The following is a 22,093-nucleotide window of genomic DNA, read 5'->3' on the forward strand; positions in this document are numbered from 1 at the left end:
TGCATGTCAGAATGTATCCCTGTCATTAACGATGCATGACTCGTGTGTGTGTGTGTGTGTGTGTGTGTGTGTGTGTGTGTGTGTAGAGAGAAAGACAATGACTATTAGGAGACACATTACTTGACATTTTCGAGGAAAACTTGGAACCAGGTCTATATTTCTGAAAATTACATACCATTTTTCTGTCCTTCTCCCTGTTTCTCTGTTGTTGTTGTTGTTCTTTAGGGCCCACCAGAATTTCCACAGCATACACCTGGACCTGTTCCCAACAGTTTCAGCCAGCCCCCACGACTCCCTCTCCAGGACCAGTGGAGAGCCCCACCCCCGCCTCAGGAGCGAGACCCTTTCTTCTTAGGAGGTACAGAAAGAGTGAGTGGTGTGGAGTGACAGCAGAAGCTGTGTTGGGTGATGTGCCCAAACACATTTATTTTGTAAACTGAATTTAACTCCCAGTTGGAGATGTTGTTAGGAATGCCAGGTTTTTGTACCATAGCAGTTCTGCCTATCGTTTCAGGTGCTAAAATTGGATATTGTTGGTATCCAAAATGGGAACATCTCATATAAAGGAGGAATTTATGTATAGAAAATGACAAACGAAGCAATCTAGAAATAAGAGGCAAAATCTGAAATTGTTTCCAAATATTCATAACCTGTCAACACTTGTGATTTTTGTCCACATTAGGATAGTGCTTCAGATTGCTTTTCTGAGCAGCATGTGGTCTTTTTAACCTGAAGTTAATGTTGTTGTGTTACCTTTCAGTTTCTGGTGAACCGAGATTCCCGAGCCATCTTTTTCTGGAACAGCGAAGTCCCCCTCCACCACCACCGCCTCCTACCCTTCTTAACAGTAGCCATCCTGTTCCTACTCAGAGTCCTCTACCATTCACTCAGCCAGGACCAGCATTTAATCAGCAAGGACAGCAGCCAGTGTTCCCAAGAGAGCGGCCCGTACGACCAGCCCTGCAGCCTCCAGGTCCGGTGGGGATTCTGCACTTTAGCCAGCCTGGGTCGGCAACCACACGGCCCTTCATTCCTCCTAGACAGCCGTTCCTGCCAGGCCCAGGACAGCCGTTCCTGCCCACACACGCACAGCCCAACCTGCAGGTATGCGTCCTGAGCGAACTTTCAGGGAAAAAATGTGTAGCTTTGAGTCTTTGTGTTTCATAAAGTTAAACATTTTTATTTGAGCCTACTAATTTATGGTTATTTAAAGAATAAGGGTATTAGTCTTAAATGTACTGTTTATTAAAGACAACTTTTTTTTGACATTGTTGCTTATCTCAATACAAGAAAAAAATTGGAAAATGTCATTTTTTGGGAATTGAAAAATGCTACTTATTAGGATTTTTTAAAGGCTCTACTAATAAAATTAGGACATGTTTTGATAATACATTTACTCATCTGTATAAAATTTCATGAAAGGTTTACCAGTGGAAATACTTTGTCAGATTACATTCCTGCAGTAGACAGTTTTGAAGAGTCTTTGCATGGGGGGAAGAAAATGTTACTGTTCCCTGGTTATTTGAGGGCCTTGAGTGCCCTCTGCTGACCGGCTTCTGCTTCATGGGTTGACATGTGTCTGTAAATCTTTCTTACCAAGTGTGTATTTCTTCTTGTATTGTAGGGTTACTATTAAAATACATAGCGATGGTAAACTTGAACTAACTATTTAAAAACACATGGAATACGTATCTAAGCTAAAAAAGGAAAATGAGTATTATCTAGGGTGTTAAAGGAAGATAAAATGTTTTTAAGAATTTTTCGGCCGGGCGCGGTGGCTCAAGCCTGTAATCCCAGCACTTTGGGAGGCCGAGACGGGCAGATCACGTGGTCAGGAGATCGAGACCATCCTGGCTAACACGGTGAAACCCCGTCTCTACTAAAAAATACAAAAAACTAGCCGGGCGAGGTGGCGGGCGCCTGTAGTCCCAGCTACTTGGGAGGCTGAGGCAGGAGAATGGCGTAAACCCGGGAGGCGGAGCTTGCAGTGAGCCGAGATCTGGCCACTGCACTCCAGCCTTGGCGACAGAGCAAGACTCCATCTCAAAAAAAAAAAAAAAAGAATTTTTCTTTTTATTAAAAAAATACAATTAATATATCCCCATTGCAGAATCTTAGAGTATATGTAAGTACAAGAAAGGAAATTAAATACTTTCGTTACCTAGAAGCAATTCAGGAGCATTTTTTTTGGGTATTTTTTAAAATGCACATCTTCTCGCCACCTGCTTTTTTCCCTCCAGTGTAATGTATCATTTGATCTTTTCATGTCAGTGAGTTGGTTTTGATGCCATCATTTAAGAGTGCTGTTCACGGCTCCCTTTCATGCTGTCTGTGTGTTTGCATGTGTGTATACTGGTTTCCATACTTCAGTATCATAGTGCTACAGGGAACATACTTTAGAGTTAGGAGTTTGTCTGCATACTTATTTCTTTAGGATAATTCAATCCTAGAATTACTGGATTAAATATAAAATTTAAGGTAATAGCTTCTGGCTTATTACTGCATTTAAGATAGTATTACCTTCATCAGCGAGTCTAAAATGAAGTTTTGGTACCAGTGAAAGTGCCTTTCTTGTGTTGAGGTTTTTAAGGAGATGATTGAAGTGATTATGCCTGGTATAACCATTTGTGAACTGTTATTTCTCTTTCTTTGGACATGGAAGGGGCCATTGCATCCTCCATTGCCCCCTCCACATCAGCCTCAGCCTCAGCAACCTCAGCAACAGCCCCCACCGCAGCATCAGCCTCCGCACCAGCCCCCGCACCAGCCCCCGCCCCAGCACCAGCCCCCGCCCCAGCACCCACCACAGCACCCGCCGCAGCACCAGCACCACCACCACCACCACCTGTCCGTCCCGCCCCCTCCTTTGATGCCGATGTCTCAGCCACAGTTCCGGCCTCATGTACAGACCGCTCAGCCTCAGGCCAGCAGCAGCCGGATGCAGTGCCCCCAGCGCCAGGGGCTGCGGCATGTGAGTGTCAAGGGGTGTCTTCCCTGTGTCTTCCTGGGAGGCTTTGTAACTTACAGGACTTGAGAGGCATCATTTGTAGGTTAGAATACTTTCCAATTCTGATTTCAACTTTTAAAACGTGTTGTACGTAGTTCTGAAGTGAATCCATGTTTTAAAAAGCACTCAGGTGATTGTTTTCTTGACTACAATAATTGATAAGATACTCCTTTTGTGTCTCAAAGACTGTGTTAATATTTACTTAAGCATCTTTCTTATATCTAGATATTTCTATAGTGATAGATAGGAATTAATAGACATGTAACTTTAGAAAATACTTTTGGGGGTAGTCACTTTCCCTTTATCAGTGGCTTATTTTTTGATGTGTAGATTATCTCTGTCTTTTTGGTCTCTGAATAAATACATACATGAATTCAGGAAAAATATGTTGACTGTTCTGTTGCCAGGTACTATTCTAGTCCTGGGAATACAACAGTGAACAGAAGAGACAAATTCCTTTCCTTCAAGGAGCTTATGCTCAGTCCAGAGAGACTAGCATACATTTATTTGTGGGGTTGTGTTCTCAAGCACCATCAGCAAATGTGTGACTTGTCATGCATTAAAAGAAACTGGGAAACAATACATTGCTCGGAAAATAAAAGGCCACAGTCATTGCCCTTGTCCTCCATTAAATACATAAGAAGCTTTTGTAATTTGGATTTTAGGAAAGAGACACAGTGTGGCTAGTGGTCAGGGTTTTTGCCTCCGTTAAATATATATAAGAGGCTTTTGTAATTTGTCTTTTAGGAAAGAGACGCAATGTGGCTAGTGGTCAGTGGTCAGGGCTCTTGCCTCCATTAAATACATATATGAGACTTTGTAATTTGGTTTTTAGGAAAAAGAGACACAGTGTGGCAGCTAGTGGTCAGTGGTCAGGGTTCTCACCTGTCAATCTTTTTTTAGTATTGTCTCCTTTTCACCCTTGAGCTTTAGGCATGTTACTTAGCTACTTGGAATCTCAGTTTTCCTGATACTTGCTTGCCTTCCTGCCTTCCTGCCTTCCTGCCTCCCTGCCTCCCTGCCTCCCTGCCTCCCTGCCTCCCTCCTTCCCTCCCTCCCTCCTTCCCTCCTTCCCTCCTTCCGTCCGTCCGTCCTTCCTTCCTTCCTTGCTTGCTTGCTTCCTTCCTTCCTTCCTTCCTTCCTTCCTTCCTTCCTTCCTTCCTTCCTTCCTTCCTTCCTTCCTTCCTTCCCTCCTTCCCTCCTTCCCTCCTTCCCTCCTTCCCTCCTTCCCTCCTTCCTAGAAAGGATTTCCAAATCTGAGAAGAGGGTGGTTTATAACCTGGGTTATAAAAAATAATGGTGGTCTATTCTCGTGACTCTTGTGCACTGAGATATTTGACCTTTGTGACCTCGGAGATCCCCCTGCTTCCCCCTCCTCCCTTCCAGCTCTCGTGTTCTCTTTGCCTCCTCCAGGTGTTGGTTCTCTCTTGAGAATCCCCAGGATGAACATGACTAAGCATTTCCTCTCGAGTCAAACGTTCTGGCACCTTTCTTCTCCCTGGGGTCATGTTTCTTAGGACATTGACCTGGTGCTTGATTCTTTCCTTGTTCCAGCTTAAATTTAAGTGACTAGGTAAAATAGTAGCAGGTGAATCCTGTTGATCTCTGGTGGCAGATAGAGTGCTTTTTTGGCTGTCTCAATTCTTTTAAAACTGTCAGTCCCTTTATTGAAGCACCTGCTAAAGATCAGCCTGGTGTAATTTCTATAAATTACAGAAAGGCAAGTATGACACCTTTACCAGTGGAAGTCTGTAGGCAAGTATGACACCTTTACCAGTGGAAGTCCTTAACATTAGGATGAGGCATGCTGCCACATGGATCAGGGGACATTTATGTATGAGCAAAAAAGTATTAACCAAGGGGAAAAGTATCCACTCCCCAAAAGAGAAGTCATTTGCTAATGAGCATGATTTATTGTGTTTTTATTTAATAATGTGCCTTTTAATGTTCCTTCTGCCAACCTTCCACTTACAACGAGAATTTCTCTCTTTTTGCGGAAAGAACACAACGTCTCAGAATGTGAGCAAGCGGCCCCTGCAGCAAATGCAGCCCGCCGCGCCGAGGAACAGCAACTTGCGGGAACTACCCATCGCGCCGCCGCACGTGATCGAAATGAGCAGCAGCCGCTGCTCTGCCACACCCTCAGCGCAAGTGAAACCCATCCTCAGCTCGTCACCACCCTCGCGGGCCGTGGCGGCTTCCAGGAGCTCACAGGGAAAGACGGAAGTGAAAGTCAAGCCAGCTAGCCCTGTGGCTCAACCTAAAGAAGAAGCAAAAACAGAACCAGAGGTAGGACACTTCTCTTATTAACAAAGGTTGGTCTCAAACAAGAAGCCTTATAATCAACTTGGATGTCTCAGTTCGCTCTCACTTAGTAAGTGATTCACAAAATCTTCCTGCTTTTTTCACCTGGCCTTTTTTTTTAACCTAACAGCTGTGTTTATTAAAAAAAAAACACTTGTATTCTCTCTAGTTTACAAGATTAGGTTTTATTTATGTACGTGTACAGTTACTGTTCTGTTATATAGAATTGACATATACTGGGGCTTAACAAACTTTTTCTGTAAAGGGCCCAAGTATTTTATAGATATTGTAGGCTTTATAGTCCAGACTGTCATCATTACCCCTCTCGCCATTTTAGCACAAAGGCAATTTAAATATAGTTCTTCCGCCAACAGATGTGGCTGTGTTCCAGTAAAACTTTACTTATAAGACCAGGTGGTGGACCAGATTCAGCCCGTGGGGTGTCATGTGCCGACACCTGGTGAATCCCGTAGGATTCTACGACTGTTTCTTAATTTACACTATTAACTTCTAGAAGATAGTACCAATTTTCTTGTTGGTCTTTAAGATTTCTGGGGGTTTGCTTTGTGTTGAATTACAATTGTATATGTTGTTGCTGCTGTTTCTAATTTTTCAGTAGGCACAGAATGTAGTAAGTATGAATAATCAATGCAGCTCAGTCTTTACCTGGCTTTAGTCGAGGCCGTCTTCTTCCACAAGCCTCAGTCTCTTCATCTGGTAAAGTGGGGTCGGCCAGGGCGGCCTGTGCCGAGGGCTGGCACCTCGAGGGCGTGTCAGCCTTAGTGAAATGTGTGTGGAGTGCTCTGAAGCAGTGCAATGAATTAAACTTGTCCAATATAGGTGTCATGAAGAATGACTTTAGATAAGAATTTAGGCAAGTCATGCTTTCTTAGTTTCATAAAAACCAGTTAACACTGGTTTTACCTTTTAATCAGTTCATTTTTTTTCAGTCAGATTTTCTTCTGATACATTATTGTAGCAGCTGTAATGTGTTGTTTACCAAATTCGAAGTACAAAGTTGAAATATTAACATACGATGAACTCTTAATTAGAACACAGGTGACTTTTGGTTTTAAAATCAGTATGTGAAAAAATAATGTAGATTTACAAACTGGATTAGAATAGTTTATAAAGAAGTCTTTGATAAAAGTTTTATTATGCTTCTAGTGTATATAGCCAGCTCCTGACGCAGTATGTATAACTGATTTGCTTCAGAAAAATGAAGTCACACACTCGTTACTTATATAACAATAGGGCTACCTAGTAGGGAAAGTTACCTTTCAGGTATCCTGCTGGCACATCTGGCTATCAGTTCCTTCCATGATAGTTGATTTAGGCGAACTTCTAAAGGATTCTTCCATAGAGTTATTTCAAAAAAATGCCTTGAGTGAAATGGAACCTGTAGGTTGCTGTAGTATAAACGGAATGTCTTGAATTATTTTCTTTTAATTTTCTCTCTGTATATAAAGGGGACCAGGATTATATATATTTTTTTACTTTTTAAAAGAAAGGTCTTCTGTTTGTTTTGCTTAGCTAACTGTGACTTATTTTCTTATGTCCCCTGAACTTGATGATGATATAATAAAGGGTGAATCTGCTTAGTCGGTAGTCTTTCCAAGTATTTCAGTTGCTGTTCTGAACATGCTTTAACTCTTTCTTGACTGCATGGGAAGAAATTCCAATGACTAGTAATTATTCATGTGTTTTGAGGCAGTGGCGCCTTGGGTCCTGTTAATATGTCCCCGGCTGTCTGCTCCCCCGATGCCCATGTCCCTTATGTCCACTATCCCCCCGGATGTCACGTCTTGCTCTGTATGCCTGCCTGTATAAACAGCCTCTCACCCACCTTCATTTTTGCGGTTTGAAATCTGCCCTAGATGTGAAATTAGAGAAGAGAGTTGGTCAGAATTGCTTCCAGGTCGACAAGTAATCCCTGAGTGAGGGCTGGCACCAGGCATTCAAGCTCCAGGGCACCAGCCGACTCCTCAGCTGTGCTTTTGTCCTCAGTTCCTAATTCTTAAGGTTTATTTAGGGAAAGTAAGATGGTGAAATAGCTGAATTCTAGATAGATTAAATCTTGTTACATTCTTTTATACGGGGTCTGTGGATATGGATGATTTTTAAAGAATATAATTCTTTAAAAATGCTTAACTTTTTATACATTTTCCTTATTGGATGCTTTTTATGAAAGTTACTGGACTTGTTCAAAGATTTTTTTGTATTGACTTGCAGAATGGTTTGGAGCTTGGAATATTAAAGGCGTTCCTTATATACCATTAATATTCCAATACTGCAATTGGCAACATTTTGATTCTGAGGAGAGTGCATGAGTTCAAGGTCAGAGAGATTGACTTGTGCTGTTCATTATAACCAATTATTCTGTGACAAATGAGTTTGAGATCAGGCTGAAAATTCTGTACGAAAAATCAATAGTTCTAATCAGAGCCTTTCAGGTCATTTACACCCCACCTTTTGTTGGTTTGTCAGGGAAGAGCCAGATAAAACCTGTGTGACAGCAGGCCTCCCTACTGCTGCCATTCCTGTTTGAAACATATTTTGATATCTTAAATGAATAGTTTAATTGGTTTCAAACTTGTAAATGAGTGGAAATTTACATTATTTCATTTTTAATATTCTGATAAGATTTTCCAAATTAGCTTTAGCTGTGTGGTTTTTTTTTCCCCTCTCCCCAGAGGAAGGAGTTATACTTAAAGTCTTCAAACAGATTATGAATGACTTCTTTCAGATACTGAATTAAAGGACTTTTGGTAAATGTCTTCTTGTAGTTTATTGAAATGGACTGGAATGGGCACCTTGCCTGTATAGCAAAGTGAACTGTGTATGTTTTCCATTTTAGTTTCCTGATGAAGATGAGGAAACAAGGTTATATCGCTTAAAGATAGAAGAACAGAAACGCCTGAGAGAAGAAATCCTGAAACAGAAGGAGTTACGGCGGCAGCAGCAGGCTGGTGCCAGGAAGAAGGAGCTGCTGGAGAGACTCGCGCAGCAGCAGCAGCAGCAGCAGCAGCAGCTCTATGCTCCCCCACCCCCAGCGGAGCAGGAAGATCAGGCGCTGTCACCATCACCCACCAATGGTAACCCACTGTTGCCCTTTCCAGGTGCACAGGTCAGACAAAATGTGAAAAACAGACTTCTTGTTAAAAACCAGGATGTCAGTATTTCAACCGTTCAGCCCAAAACATCAAATTTTGTACCATCCAGTGCCAACATGCAGTATCAAGGACAACAGATGAAACCACTGAAACATTTGAGACAGACCAGAACAGTTCCTCAAAGTCAGACTCAGCCGCTGCATAAAGTACTCCAGATCAAACCCACAGATGTGGAGGAGCCCGCTGTGCCCCAGACTCCTCGAGTGGCGTCCATCCAGGGCCGGCCCCAGGACACAAAGCCTGGCGTGAAAAGGACTGTCACGCACAGGACAAACAGTGGTGGTGGAGACGGGCCCCACATCAGCTCCAAGGTCAGGGTGATTAGGCTGTCAGGTGGGGTAAGTTGACAAGTTTTATGAGAGCTTCTTTGAGTCTGTGTTTCACATAGAATGCCCTCATTTGCAGAGAATATTTTTGAAGAAAGAGTTAAAAATGACCTCTGCTGCAGTCTTGTAACCAACCTCTACCTACTCGAAGTTGGTATAAGAGTTGTCGCTTGACGGCGGGCATATGTCTGAGAAATGTGTTGTTAGGCAATTTCGTCATTGTCTAAACATCCTAGCATGTACTCACGCACAGACGGCACAGCCTGCTGCACACCGAGGCTGCACGGTGCAGCCTGTTGCTCCCTGGCCACAAGTCTGTGCAGCATGTTACTGTACTGAATGCTGTAGGCAGTTGTCACACAGTGGTGAGTAGTTGTGTGTCGAAATGTATCTAACATAGTGAAGGTACAGTAAAAATACAGCGTCATAACCTCATGGGACTGCCTTTGCAGGTGTCGCCCATCTGAGCAGAATGTTGTTATGAGGCACGTGTTTTAGTTTTCTCTTTTGAGTCTTAATGAAAGGCCAGTGTGACAATCCCTAAATTAGATATTACTCAGTTTCAGCTTCTTCTTGTAGATAATTTGTGATAAAATCATTACGTTTGTTTTGGAGATAACTTTTCCTTTACACAAATCCTTTGTTGTGTATAGCTTGAGATTCAGTGAGCAGCTGTGGGCACAGTGGGAGTGTGGGCAGCGCAGGTGTGTGTCTCATTTTCATCAGCTTTGTCCCAGACTGCTGGACTACTACTTGTTTTCTGTTTTCAGTTTGCCCCATTAAAAAAAAAAAAAAAAAGACATCATAGAATTTAGAATTGAAGTCCTGTATGCTCTTACCACATGCTTTCAGAAGTGGAGCATGCCTCATTTCTTTCTCTTTCTTTTGATCAGTGTCCATATCAGGTCATTTTCAGTCAGGCACAGGAAGTCCAGTTTTCCACTATAGTTTGGATAAGTTAGTTCAGCACTCTAAAATAAAACCAGTCACTGCAGATAGATTTCCACTGCAGAAGATTCTTCCATAGAGAAGTGATCTGTCGAACACTTGCTTCTTTATCCCACCATATAGTCTTACTTAGTTGTGGTAAATAGCTCTTATCTGTTGTTTTCATGAAAACGAATTCTATAACAAATTCTATGGTCTCTGTAATTGCTGTGCTGTATAAAAGTGCTATTCATTGTATGCAATTTTATACTGTAAACTGAGGAAGAAAGTAGGAATGTTGTAAACATAGGCTTCTAGAGTAAACCAGCTAGCAATGATTGCTGTGAAAGACACAAAAAAATATATACAGTAAAAAAAGAAAATAACATCTCTTTTAGTCCATTTCAGGATGGTAGGACATGTGAGCATGTGAAGGAGTACATTACTTCGGCTCCTTGCTTGTGCTTAAGAATAACTCATTTTGTTGGTTAATTAGCTGAGATTTAGTGCTTTTAATTCTCGGTTTGTGGAACAAAACTATGACTTTTTCATGTGCTATAAGAACATTTGTACAAAATACTCTAATTAGAAGTTCTATATGTAGAATATCCAGTAGGATGCATAATTTTGTTTTATCTGAATCTGTTTTCTTACATCTGTTCATTGTAATTAGAAATGTTGAGAAGAATTATATTACATACACATGTTTTCATATTACATGAATTTGTTACCTTTCAGTGAGAACTCAAGCACTCCTTAGTATTCTTCAGTGCTTATGGCCCTTTTGCTTTTGACCTTGTTTTTAGGTATACTGTGTTAATCAGTGTCTCATTCTTTTACTTGTGTTACAGACTTTTTAAGATGAGATGTTGCCCATTGTTGGCAATTGGACCTTTTCCCATAGCAACCAGAACTGGTGCTGTTTATTACAATGGCCAATGTAGAGGGCTGCATGTACTCTGCACTGGCAGGCTGGGAAGTGAAGGGTCCGGTTTCTACCATCAAAGAGCAGCTTTTACACTCATAAACAGCTTTCCTTTAAAAGAATTTTATCTACGTGAATTTTTACTCTTTTCTCCAGTGGAAAAAATTTATTTTTATATCAGACCTAATTCCAAAGTTATGCTAATTTTACAATAAATAGGAAAAGCAAAGGATTTTTTCATGAAAATAGCTGTCAAATCAGTACTTTGGAACAGCTCTTTATCTTTCACCTCAAGTTAACTAGCCCACATGTTAGAGTATCTTAGAGTTTACTCAGGCACCTCCAATAGCACATTGGCACTTTTGACCTAGCAGGGAAGATCTCTTGTTCATATTTCTCTGAACCAGAACAAACAGTATTTGCCTAGTGGCCTTGTTTTTTGTTTTTTTTTTGTGGGTGAGGACTCTTTGAACATATTGCTAATGGTGGTTAATTGCAAATTGTGCTTATTTCAGACAATACAAAAAGGAAATGTTTATTTTGGCTTGTGTTTCTGTTCCTGACTGCTGCTGAGGCATTCTCTGCATCTGGGGACTGTGATCTTAATGCTCAGGGATGTTTTCTGCCTGCAGAAATCTTAATGAGCTGAGGGCTGAGCAGGCCTTGGCTGACAGGAGCTTAGCATTTGGGGAGGATTAACTTGTACATAGTACCTATACAGAATATCATTATATACATTTTAGTTTTATGATTACTTATTTAATAAAAACATTTTATTGTTGGTTCATGTTTCCCATTTTTCTAACCTAAACTATATCCTAACCTAACCTAAATTTTCTAATTTAACTAGTGTAACTAAATCTAATGCATTTAATTAAATTATTCTTTGCATTCAGTAGCCTCCTAATTCTTCACGTCTCTAGACAGGATAGTGAACTGTCTTTGCATAGTGCCATTCAGGAACTTGTGCTCTGGTTGGTGGGTGACTGCAGTTAAAATACGTGTCCACAGGATTCTTCACATGTTTATGAAAGCACAGTTTTCTTCTTTTCTTACTACGATACACAACTTCATTAGGTTTCTGTGAGTATACTCATGTCTATGAGGCAATTGTGAATCAAGTGGAGTTTTCTTCTGTATTTTCGATATTTCATTACTTACAATGGAATAATTTATCGTTGGATTTTATTAAACTGGATTTTCTGAAAAGTAAGGGAGGCCAAGTCTTAAGACCGTAGGTTTTTGCAGTCTGCCCTGTGGTTAATTATATCGCCTTTCAGGTGATTTTCCTTGGTCCTTGTCGTTGTAAGAGAACGTCTAGTCCTTTCATGGTGGTCCCTTTTGTGGCTGCTGCTGCAGTATGCGTGCACATAGGGAACAGTTTTGAAAAGAAATGAACAGCATGATTCCTGGTATTGTTTCTTACATGATTGTGTTGAGTAGGGTCAGCGTCTTGGTTTAAAGCTTGAAAAGTGACTGCAGATTCAAGGGCTCATTGCTGGCATCGTGTTTGCTGTTGGCTGCTCTGAAATTTCTTGCTGTAGAGTATAGCGATCGGAGCCTTTCTGTAGGACTGAGAGCTCACCTGTGCACGCAGTCATGTGATGGGGTAAAGCAGTGTGGCTTTGGGTGTAGAAAGACTCCTGTTTGAATAGTTGTCTGTTGTTTGGGACCCTGAACATTCATTTCATTTTTCTGAACTTTAATTTCCAATCTGCAGGTGGGGTTAATAAGTCTGCTATGAGGAGTCAACAAACGAAAGCTTCTGGTACACAGAAGCACTTCCTGACTTCCCATTTTCTTTGTAGAATGATTCTAAGGCCCCTTTTAGAAATATGTGATTTTATGCCGGATAATAGCAGTGGCTATCATTTATTAAGTGTCGAGCATGTACTCACAACATCCTTCTGAGGCGAGTGCATTGAACCTCAAAGAGGTTTTGTAACTAGCCTAGGGCCACACAACTACTAAGTGGGAGAGCTGGGCTTCCAACTGTGGTTTAATGCTGAATCTTATGCTCTTTACCCATCTGCTGTGTTTTTCATGGTGTTATTTATTTCTTGATTAGGTACAATATTCTACTGTTAGCAGTCCGGATTGACTGGGAAAATGCTTAATGGGGGCTCCTAGGATGATGATGATGATTAGGTTTCATTTTGGTTGCCAACGCAACTGACTGATAGTGACTGCCTGGAACGTTAGGCTGAGAAGGATTTGATATACGAAAAAGCAGCCTGGTTGGTGAGTAGCCTCAGCTGTGAATAGAGGCCTGGCGAGTGGCTGGGGTTCCATCATCCTGGTTCCAGAACCTGGGCCGCTGGCCCAGGAAAGGGAGTGCATATTGTGTCCTGGTTAAGTATAGCCATCATTTGCTACGTGCTGTGAATCTATCCTTGAACATTTCTGTGTGAATCAAATTAAGTCACATTTTACATTTAAAACTTTGAAGGGAAATATTAGGGGAATTTGAAACAGAGAGAGATCTTTTGTTTTGAGGCGCATCAATCTCTGTATGTGAATTTCCATTTTTTTTCACTCATTTATTGTCTGGATTTGCTAGGTGAGATTACACAAGGAACATATTAATGCTGCTTGTAAGTAGTGTTAGATAGCAGGAAATACTGCTAAAATTTCATGTGCCTTCCTGACTATTAAGTAAATAGTTCATCTATAGAATTATATTTGATGGAATGGTTCTCTTTTAATTACTTAGAATATAGAAATATTCTTCATTTGCCCATTTCTCAGAAAGCTATTTTTAAGTGTTTAAGAAACCAAAAGAACAACCTTGTTACATTATAATTTTATTCATAACCAAGACATAATTCCCAGAAAAACAATTCAAGTAATAACAGAGCAAATATAAAAAGTATAAGATGTTTACTTAGTGTAAACTTACTGTAGTCATCTAAAACCATTCTGCGTGATTAAACACAAGAAAGGGGAATTAGAACAAACATGTGCCAGGGGAAATTCTTTGCCTTAGGTGTTCAGTTTCTGTCTTCCTATTTAAGGAAATGGTATAGTCTTTGAAGCGTTTGCATCTTGGTTTTCATTTTGCATCTCTGTAACCTTGGTTACCTGGCCTGAATGAATCCCAGTTTCCTCATCAGTACAATGAGAACCAACTGTCCTCCCAGGATCCTTGCAAGGATTAATTGTCATAATCATGTAAAGTGAATGGCACAGTGCTTGAGTATGTGATAATAGCTCAATAAATGTTACTACCCTTTCAGTTAAAGGAAAAAGAAAATTTTTTTTTTTTTTTGGAGTGGCTGTTTATAGTGTTTTTTAAGAAAATGAGAGCAAATACTGAATTCAGCTGCTTTATTCTAATCAAGATAATGAAAATTTTAAGAATTTGGCAGCACATTAAGTAAACAGTCCTTTATTCTGTTGGCCACACAGAGAAATGGGAAAAGCACAGAATGCCCCCGCAGGAAAGCCAGCTGTCCAATTGTGATGCTCCTGTATTTTATTTTTAAAAGGCTGTCAAAATGCTACATGCCGAAGGTCCCAGTTTATTTGTGGGATCATGCTCTTGTGGTGTTGGACTGCATTTGTAAATTTCTTCCCTTTCTACCTTCTCAAAAGTTATTCCCACTTTTGGAATGATATGTATATATACCTGATCTCTTTTGTGGAGCTTGAGGAGGTGGGAAAGGGAATGTTTTAATATAATTTTAGTTGAAGAACAGTAGGAGAAACTCATATATGTCCTTTATCAGATTCACCAGTTGTTTACATTTTGTCAAGTTTGCTTTATCCTGGTCTTTTTGCCCATTTGCATGCACAAAAACCTTCTTTCCCAAACCTTTGAGAGAGTTGGTTGGAGACATGGTACCTCAGAACACAGATATCCTCTTACACAACCACAATTGTACATTATCAAAAATAAAAATGCTGTGAACCGATGCAATACTATCATCTTATTCATAGTATATATTTCGATTTTATTCACTGGCCCAATTATGTCCTCTGTAGCTACCTCCACCTTGCCAGGGTCTAGTCCAGGATCATGCGTTGTATTCATCGTGTCCCCTAGATCTGTTGTTTCTTGCCCTTGACCTTTTGAAAGAGCAGAGGGAATGCCCTTTAATTTGGGTTATCTTAGGATTTGTCCTGATCAGTTTTGGGTTGTCCATATTTGGCAGGAACACCCCAGAGGGGATATCAGGTCCTTCCCAGTGCATTCAGTTGGGAGGCTTGTCCAGTATTGACAGGATTAACTTCGATGGGGCGAGGGGTGGGTAAAAGTGGTGTTTGCCAAGTCTCTCCTCTGTAATGTTACAGTTTTACCCTTTGTAATTGGTAAGTAATTTATAGGAAGATACTTTGAGACTATTGGGACTATATGAATATCCCATTTCTGATCAAATTTTCACTATTGTTAGCAGGCACTGAAGTTTTTCTAATGCCAACACTCCTGTACTTGTTAGCTGTCATACTCCTGCTGTGAAAATTTACTCTTCTCCTTCCTTTATTTGTTCATTTATTTATGTCAGTATGGGCTTATGCATTCTTTCTTTGTGCAATGAACTGTCACTGTCATTATTTATGTTGCTGTTAGAATTGTCCCAGATTGACCAGGGAGAGCCCCTTTAAACTGACTTCTGTGTCCTTTGATTTGTTGCCATTACTCTTGGAACATGTCCTCACTTTCTGGTGCAAGAAGATGTTCCTTCTCTGCCTGGGCTCGGGAATCAGTCCTGCTTCTTGGAAGCTCCAGGTCCTCGGAGTGGAGATCTCAGAGCCATTTTTGCCCACTGCTTTTGGCTGTCCTCTCTTTCTGGCCCGCTCAGCACATTTTTGATTCTTCTACAGTGAGTTGCAAAGAAAGGAAAATGGCTCATACAGATACTGCTTGAATCGGTTGGATTTTGTTTTATACTATGTTTTTTGAAATAGGTCATTGGTGGGAATTAGGAAGTAATTTTTGCTATTTTGATTTCATTTTTTGAATTATTGTAGTTAACAGTTCTAAGAATTAAACATTACTATTTAGATATTTAAAGTGAGTCCCTCATCCTCTATAAACCCAAACAAAAGATTGACAGTCATTGTTTGCAAATTTTGTTGAGGTTCTAACCTAAGTGTTGATACGTGGAAGGGCATGAGACACAGCTGAGCACTGAGTTGAGAGCTGGGCAGAAACGTGCATTCACATGCTTCTGAGGCTGCCTGTCACCCTGTGGGAACCACTGGCCTAAGAAGCCATGGAAATTCCTCAGCACTTTGGTCGGGGTTAGAATTTCCTACTGTCTCTCCTGCTCCTTTTCTGGATGTGCCATCTCTGGCCCACTTGCTACTTTGGATCCAACTTAAGTGGGTCGTCTTCTGGGACGCCTCCCTGGATGGCTGCTCCTACACACTGCTCCTCTGCAGGCTGGTCTTCCCGTCTGACCGTGTGTTTTCAGAGCCGGCTCTTGTTGTTACTGCTGCTTACCTGAGTGGGGGTTTGGTCTTTTTTTGTGTGTCCAGGATGTAAGGCAATTTCAAGTACATTATAAATGTTTAAGATTTTTAAATACTATGTTGAAAATGGCAACATGGCTTGCATTCTCTTACTGAAATAGCACAGGAGGAATTAGCAGTGTTCTTACCCCTTTCCCCAGTACTTCTGATGATCAAAGTAGTAGTTTCTGTTGACATTTAGATGATACTGGTAAATGAGCAAAATTTGGAAAGAGACAAAAAAAATGAATCATTACTAATTCTTCTAGGCATTATTTCATGCAAAAATTTATTATCGCCTCCTGAGAGTCCTCCTTTATTCATTTTGCAAAATGGGATATTTCACATCCTGTTTTGCTGCTTTTTGAATTGTGTTAAGTGGTGAATCTGCAGTGGTAACTTGTTTGCGGTGAAGACTCATGCAAAGGCAGAGCCTCCGCCTTGTGAATGTCATTCAGGGGGATCCACGTTTTTAGCCTCCTCGAAGGTCTCGGACAGGAGGATGCCGCTGTTCTCGTCGCTTGATTTCTGGCAGAAGGTGACTTCCTAGGATGATCTCTGGCAGTGCCTGGTAGTGGATGAGTAGCAGAGCTAAGAGGAGCTGAGGGGGCCAGATAGAAGCGACTCAGGAATAAGCTTCCAGAGTCTGAACCTGCTCATGAGAAGGGCAGAGCTGCAGGTGGATTTCCGACAGGACAGTTCTGGGAAGACCAGGCAGGAAGGGAGACTGAGTGTAAATGGCTTTTGACCCAGAGGTGGGGGCCATGAGAGATGCACGTCCAGGTGCTTGGGGGAGGGGGGAGGTACATGGAGGTGCAGGGCAGGCACCTCATGCTGGCCAAGTTGGCTGGGTGGAGTTTGACCTCATTTGTTTAAAGGTGCTAATGAGTGGTAAAATGGGCAACAGGCAAATAGCAGAAGAGTGAAAGAAAAATAGGGCATATAGAATCCTGATTAATCGCTTATTTGATAAGATGTACAGTCTAGCATCTTCCTTTTGGAGGAGAAACAGTTGTGCATGAATACTTGTTTTTAAGAGCTTTGAAATGTCTTAGTGTGGGCAGAATTGATAATTTCCAAAGAGACTACTTTTTAAGCATTGTTAATGATGTGGCCTCTAAACATGGCGAGATAGACCATTGGTCATTAGAGGACAAAAATTATTTTGAACACATAAGAATTTCCATACTCATTAATTTATGATTATTTTTAGGGGTATGATGTTAGGGAGTAAAATTAGCAGGTGAATCAGAAGTTAATTCACCTTCAGTTAGTAATCAGGATTAGTTCACTCACCCGCCCCAGCAGAAGGGGAATCTGCTTTCTTCAGTGTCTTAGGTAACTTCCCTCCCCTAACTTTCAACAGCCTACCCAGATAGGACCCTGGTCACCTGTTCTGCAGAACTTGCTCAGTGCTGCAGAGCAGGTCCTTGTGGAAGGGCCACTTTTTGGAGCCTGGGGCTGCACCCCTGTGTGAGGGACTGTGGCTGGGAGAGCTAGACTTCATGCCCTGCCTCATAAGCCACAGCATCCAGAGGCACCTGGCTCACTTTAGTAATCCTTTTCTTTTTAGACTGGTAAGTTTGTGCTGTCTCGAAATTGGACTGTCCTGGAGTATGAGATCCCTTCAGAGGCTGAAGGCTTTGATTTGTTCCTTCAGAGGCCAGTTCATTTTGCTTTTTAAAGATCGCCACAGGCCTAACTAATGTCAGAAAGGTAGACTGTTAAGAGAGAGAGCAAGCACTTGAATAACTGTGCCATGTTCTCACCATACTGTACTAGAAAGTCAAATGCATGAGCTGAGAGAACCCTTTTCGTTGATGAAGCTTGGTAGTTAGGAGGTCTGTCCAACCTGGTCTCTCTAACCTTATGGATTTGGTTTTAGTTCTGCATCTGTAGACCCAGTTCCAGATAGGCAGTAGTTTATAGATGTAAGTGCTCCCCATGTTTTGCATGCTTGGTATTTCATAAGGATAATTTATCACAGAGAAGGAAGAGAATGTGAGCCTGTTTATTAATATTTCCTTTTACTTTCTTTAATCCAGTAATCTTCAGAGAAAAAAATAGTGGAGCCCTAAATGTATTTATATTTAGAAACTCCGTATAGCATGCATATCATTTATTGTCCACAGTTTGAGTGAGCTTTATAAAGATTACAGGGATAGGCCCAGCATTGTTGTGGTTAATAGAAACCTGTTCAGTGAGGTCTCTGGACTGTAAGATCAGCAACACTAGCGGTGACAGTGAAGTATGGCCTTATCGAAAGGAGAATTCATAAGAGGCTGCCCTGGGACACTACACCCCTGTCCTTCTGTGTGTCCTGACAATGTTATCTGTCCTCTCAGTACGGAGTATCAAATGTCTGTCATGAGTACAGAAATTAATTTAATGTCACCTGAAGACATGCAATTAATCTTTTAGAGGTTTTCATAATACCTTTACAGAAAGAGTTGCCAGTTTGGCGGATTTGGATTTTGGGGTTTAGAAGAAGATAAGGAAAATTAATTTTTCATCAGGGTTAATACAAGTTAGCAGGGCCACAAAGGCTGAGAAAAATGGTTGGGGAATTTGTCAAGTGTTGTCACTCTAGAATAATGCTGCTTAACGTCTGATAGGTATAATCAAGAGTTGAGATTTCTATAGAGGGGGGTTAATCAATTTGCTCGCTAGTGAATGCACATCCGTGATAGCACTTCTTCATGGGGTTTAAGAATGAAAATAAGATTTGATCTGTCAAATTGCAAGAAGCTCTGACAATATCAATAGGTGTTTTTATCTATGCATTTAAACCATTTGTTATAAGTAAATTTGTCCTGCTAATGTTGGGGGCTACAGACCTCTTTTTTTTGTAATGATTAAGCTGATGAAAAGTATTCCCTAAGCTCACGTAATTCAAATAGTGCCTTATATATATATATATTTTTAAAAAACCTCATCTAAAAAGCGATTTTTATAGTATTAAAAGATAATCATTTGTGGGAATAAAAAGTTTCTGGTTTGACTTGAGATAACAAAACTTCTTTTCTCTATCCGGTGCTTTGGAGGAAGTAGAAGATATTTAAAATGTTGTCTGAACCTAGTGTTGCTTAGAGTTAAAAAGCGAACACCACCCTGGAGAAATTCAGTTTCAAAGCAAACATACTTTGTATGAATAGAATGTAGTCTGTCACCCACATACAACACTTATATGTGGACGTTAAGATAACAGCTTTCTAAAATTCAATTTGAATCAACAGTATTTTAAAATTTAGTTAAGTACTAGTAATTTTAGGATCTCTTTCAATGCTATAATTATATACGTAATTATAACCTTATAGAAGACTTATAAATGGTAGATTTAATTTGGATTGGTTCTTAGTCAAATCTTGTCTGTGTGTGTGAGTATAGGTATAAAAGTAATCAATTTGTTTCTCAGATGTAATCAGTTGAATTTGTTCCTGGTTATTTGTACTACAACATACTGAAATCAAAAGTCAAAATCAGGAAATTGTTTTGGTATATGCAGTAAAAGGAATTGAAAGCGTTGTTTCCAAATTGTTCATGCCATATAAATTGGGCCAAGTGTGAGTCTAGTGCGTTGCAGTTAACTCCTCTCGTGGTGGTGCACTCTGCTTGCTCTTTGTTCTAAGAGGTGACATGAAATGGCAGCTGGGATCGTGATATTTAATCTGAGCATGTTGGGAACCCAGGAGAGGCCGAATATTACTGTGTGCTGCCGGTGAGTTGGAGTGAATGGTAAAACCCCAGGCGAAAGCTCAAGTTGCAAAGTAGGCAGCAAAGTTTGGGCAGAAACGTCACCAGCAATTTCCAGATAGGTAGCTCGGTGGTGGGTAGCATCTGCGATATCTGGGTAGTATCAAAACCGGTATTTTCCTCTCCCCAGCATGGCTGTCGTAATATCTGATTTTGTGGCTAAAACAGGACTTGTCAATTTGCAAGTAATGATCAGGACCACCAAGCTGTATCGGATACCATTCAGAGTAATGCTTGCCTACTTCTTGACAGAGATCATAGGTATCAACTACAATATGGGCTGAAGTGTACCTTGAAATAAATATCTGTCCATTGGGAAAGGTGAAATGAAAATTTTCTCAAAAACAAAACCACCAATAAAGTAAAATTTGAATGTGATCCACAGAATCCAAAGGGACAAGTTGTTGAATCGAAGAGTCAATGGGAGGATTTGACCCGCGGGTGGAAGTTGTTCGCCTGATCCAAACCACACTCCTGGCCACAACCTAGGGATGTGTATGCTAGTTTACATCCTAGTGTGAACTGGAATAAAACCTAGAAACTTGAAATTGTTCTGTAGAATTAGCTTTTCCTCATGCTGAGTCAAAAGAGAATAATTGTTCTTTTAGTTAGGAAAAAAAAACACTCATTTTTTTCTTACAAATGAAACAATATTTTTTACTTATATTCAAGCCTTCAGTGCTTAGCATGATCTTCAGAAAAATTCAAAAGCACAGCATTATAGTAACCCTTCATTTAATTAAAGTGATTTAATTGTTGATCCTGTTTGTTTCAACTCTCACTGAATATAGTTTCAAATTATGTTAGCGTAAACCCCCCTGGTTTTGGAGCCACAAAGATGTTCCAGCGCCTACTGGGTGACTGAAGTTTGTTTAATGGGCACAGTGAGGATAATAATACTTTCCTCTCAGGGAGGTGTATTAGGCAGTGCTTGCACTGCTATAAAGAAATACCTGAGACTGGATAATTTATAAAGAGAAGAGGTTTAATTGGCTCAGGGTTCTGCAGGCTTTACAGGAAGCATGGTGCTGTCATTTGCTTGGCTTCTTGGGAGGCATCAGGAAGCTTCCAATCATGGTGGAACGCAGAGTGGGGAACAGGCGCATTTCATGGCGAAAGCAGGAGCGTGGTGGTGCGGCGGGGGGCGTGCGCCACGCACTCTGAATGGCTAGATCTCTTGTGAACTCAGAGCTTGCTTATCACCAAGGGGATGGCCTGAGCCATTCACAGTCATCTGCCCCTTGATCCAAACACCTCCCACTAACCCCCACCTCCAGCACTGGGGATAACTTCAACAGAAGGTTTGGGGAGGGACAAAATACCAAAGCTGCATCAGTGGGACTGAAGGAAAACAATGTCTGTACTAGTACATTTCTTGTCCTATTGTAGACAGTCAATGGATATGAGCTATGGATTATTTCACCGCCAGTACTAAGTGAATATGTTGAATAATACCAAAACTCTTGATGATTAAGATCCCAGGAGTGCCTTAGAAGTTTCCATTATAAAGTTTTATGATATCATTTGTTGCTATATAACAGGGGCCCCAACCTTACTGGCACCAGGGACTGGTTTCTTGGAAGACAGTTTTTCCACGAACTGGGGTTGGCGGTGGGGAGTGGTTTCAGGATGAAATTGTTGCACCTCAGATCATCAGACATTAGAGTCTTATAAGCAGCTACCAACCTGGATCCCTCATATGTGCAGTTCACAGTAGGATTGGCACTCCCATGAGGATGGAATGCCTCTGCTGATCTGACAGGAGGCGGAGCTTAGGTGGTAATGCTTGCCCCGCCTGCTGCTTACCTCCTGCAGTGCATGCAGCCCAGTCCTCACAGGACACAGTAGTAAGGTAGTGAGGGTTGGGGACCCCTGCTGTGTAAGGTACAAAAACTTGTCTTGAATATAAGCAACTCCAGAGCTTACCCAGGCAGGGCTTCTCTCTGGTGAGCAGTTTTGTAGGAAGAGTCTTTTCTTGAAAGTTGGGTAGTTGGCATCACAAGTCTCTGTCTGAAGCACCCCACTTTCTGTGTCTTGTGGTATCTGCCTGCACTGAGGACACTGTGGTGCACATGCCTCCAGGAAGCAAGAGACCATCGAGAGCCAGATTCACTGGGAAGAAAAACCAAGTAGCTGCATCCCAACCTGCCACTGGGACTGAAGACTGTCAGTCAGGGGCCAAGAGCTTCCCAAGTAGGGAGGGGTGCAGCGGCAGGCCCAGGAA

At 41.2% G+C, this 22,093-nt stretch overlaps 1 protein-coding gene across 5 annotated transcripts in view; it reads left to right on the forward strand.

Annotated features, from left to right (window-relative positions):
* The window catches only part of RBM33 (RNA binding motif protein 33), a 134,181-nt gene that overhangs the window by 88,743 nt on the left and 23,345 nt on the right, over nt 1-22,093 (forward strand). For all 5 annotated transcript variants that reach the window (XM_007983596.3, XM_007983597.3, XM_007983593.3 and 2 more), the window contains 5 exons: nt 226-358; nt 761-1,104; nt 2,663-2,971; nt 5,009-5,296; nt 8,169-8,822. In XM_007983596.3, coding sequence (XP_007981787.3) covers nt 226-358; nt 761-1,104; nt 2,663-2,971; nt 5,009-5,296; nt 8,169-8,822 — 1,728 coding nt within the window. The remainder of the gene's footprint in view (nt 1-225; nt 359-760; nt 1,105-2,662; nt 2,972-5,008; nt 5,297-8,168; nt 8,823-22,093) is intronic.

Source organism: Chlorocebus sabaeus, chromosome 21 (genome assembly GCF_047675955.1).
Source record: "Chlorocebus sabaeus isolate Y175 chromosome 21, mChlSab1.0.hap1, whole genome shotgun sequence".
In the NCBI taxonomy this organism is placed as follows: Eukaryota; Metazoa; Chordata; class Mammalia; order Primates; family Cercopithecidae; genus Chlorocebus; species Chlorocebus sabaeus.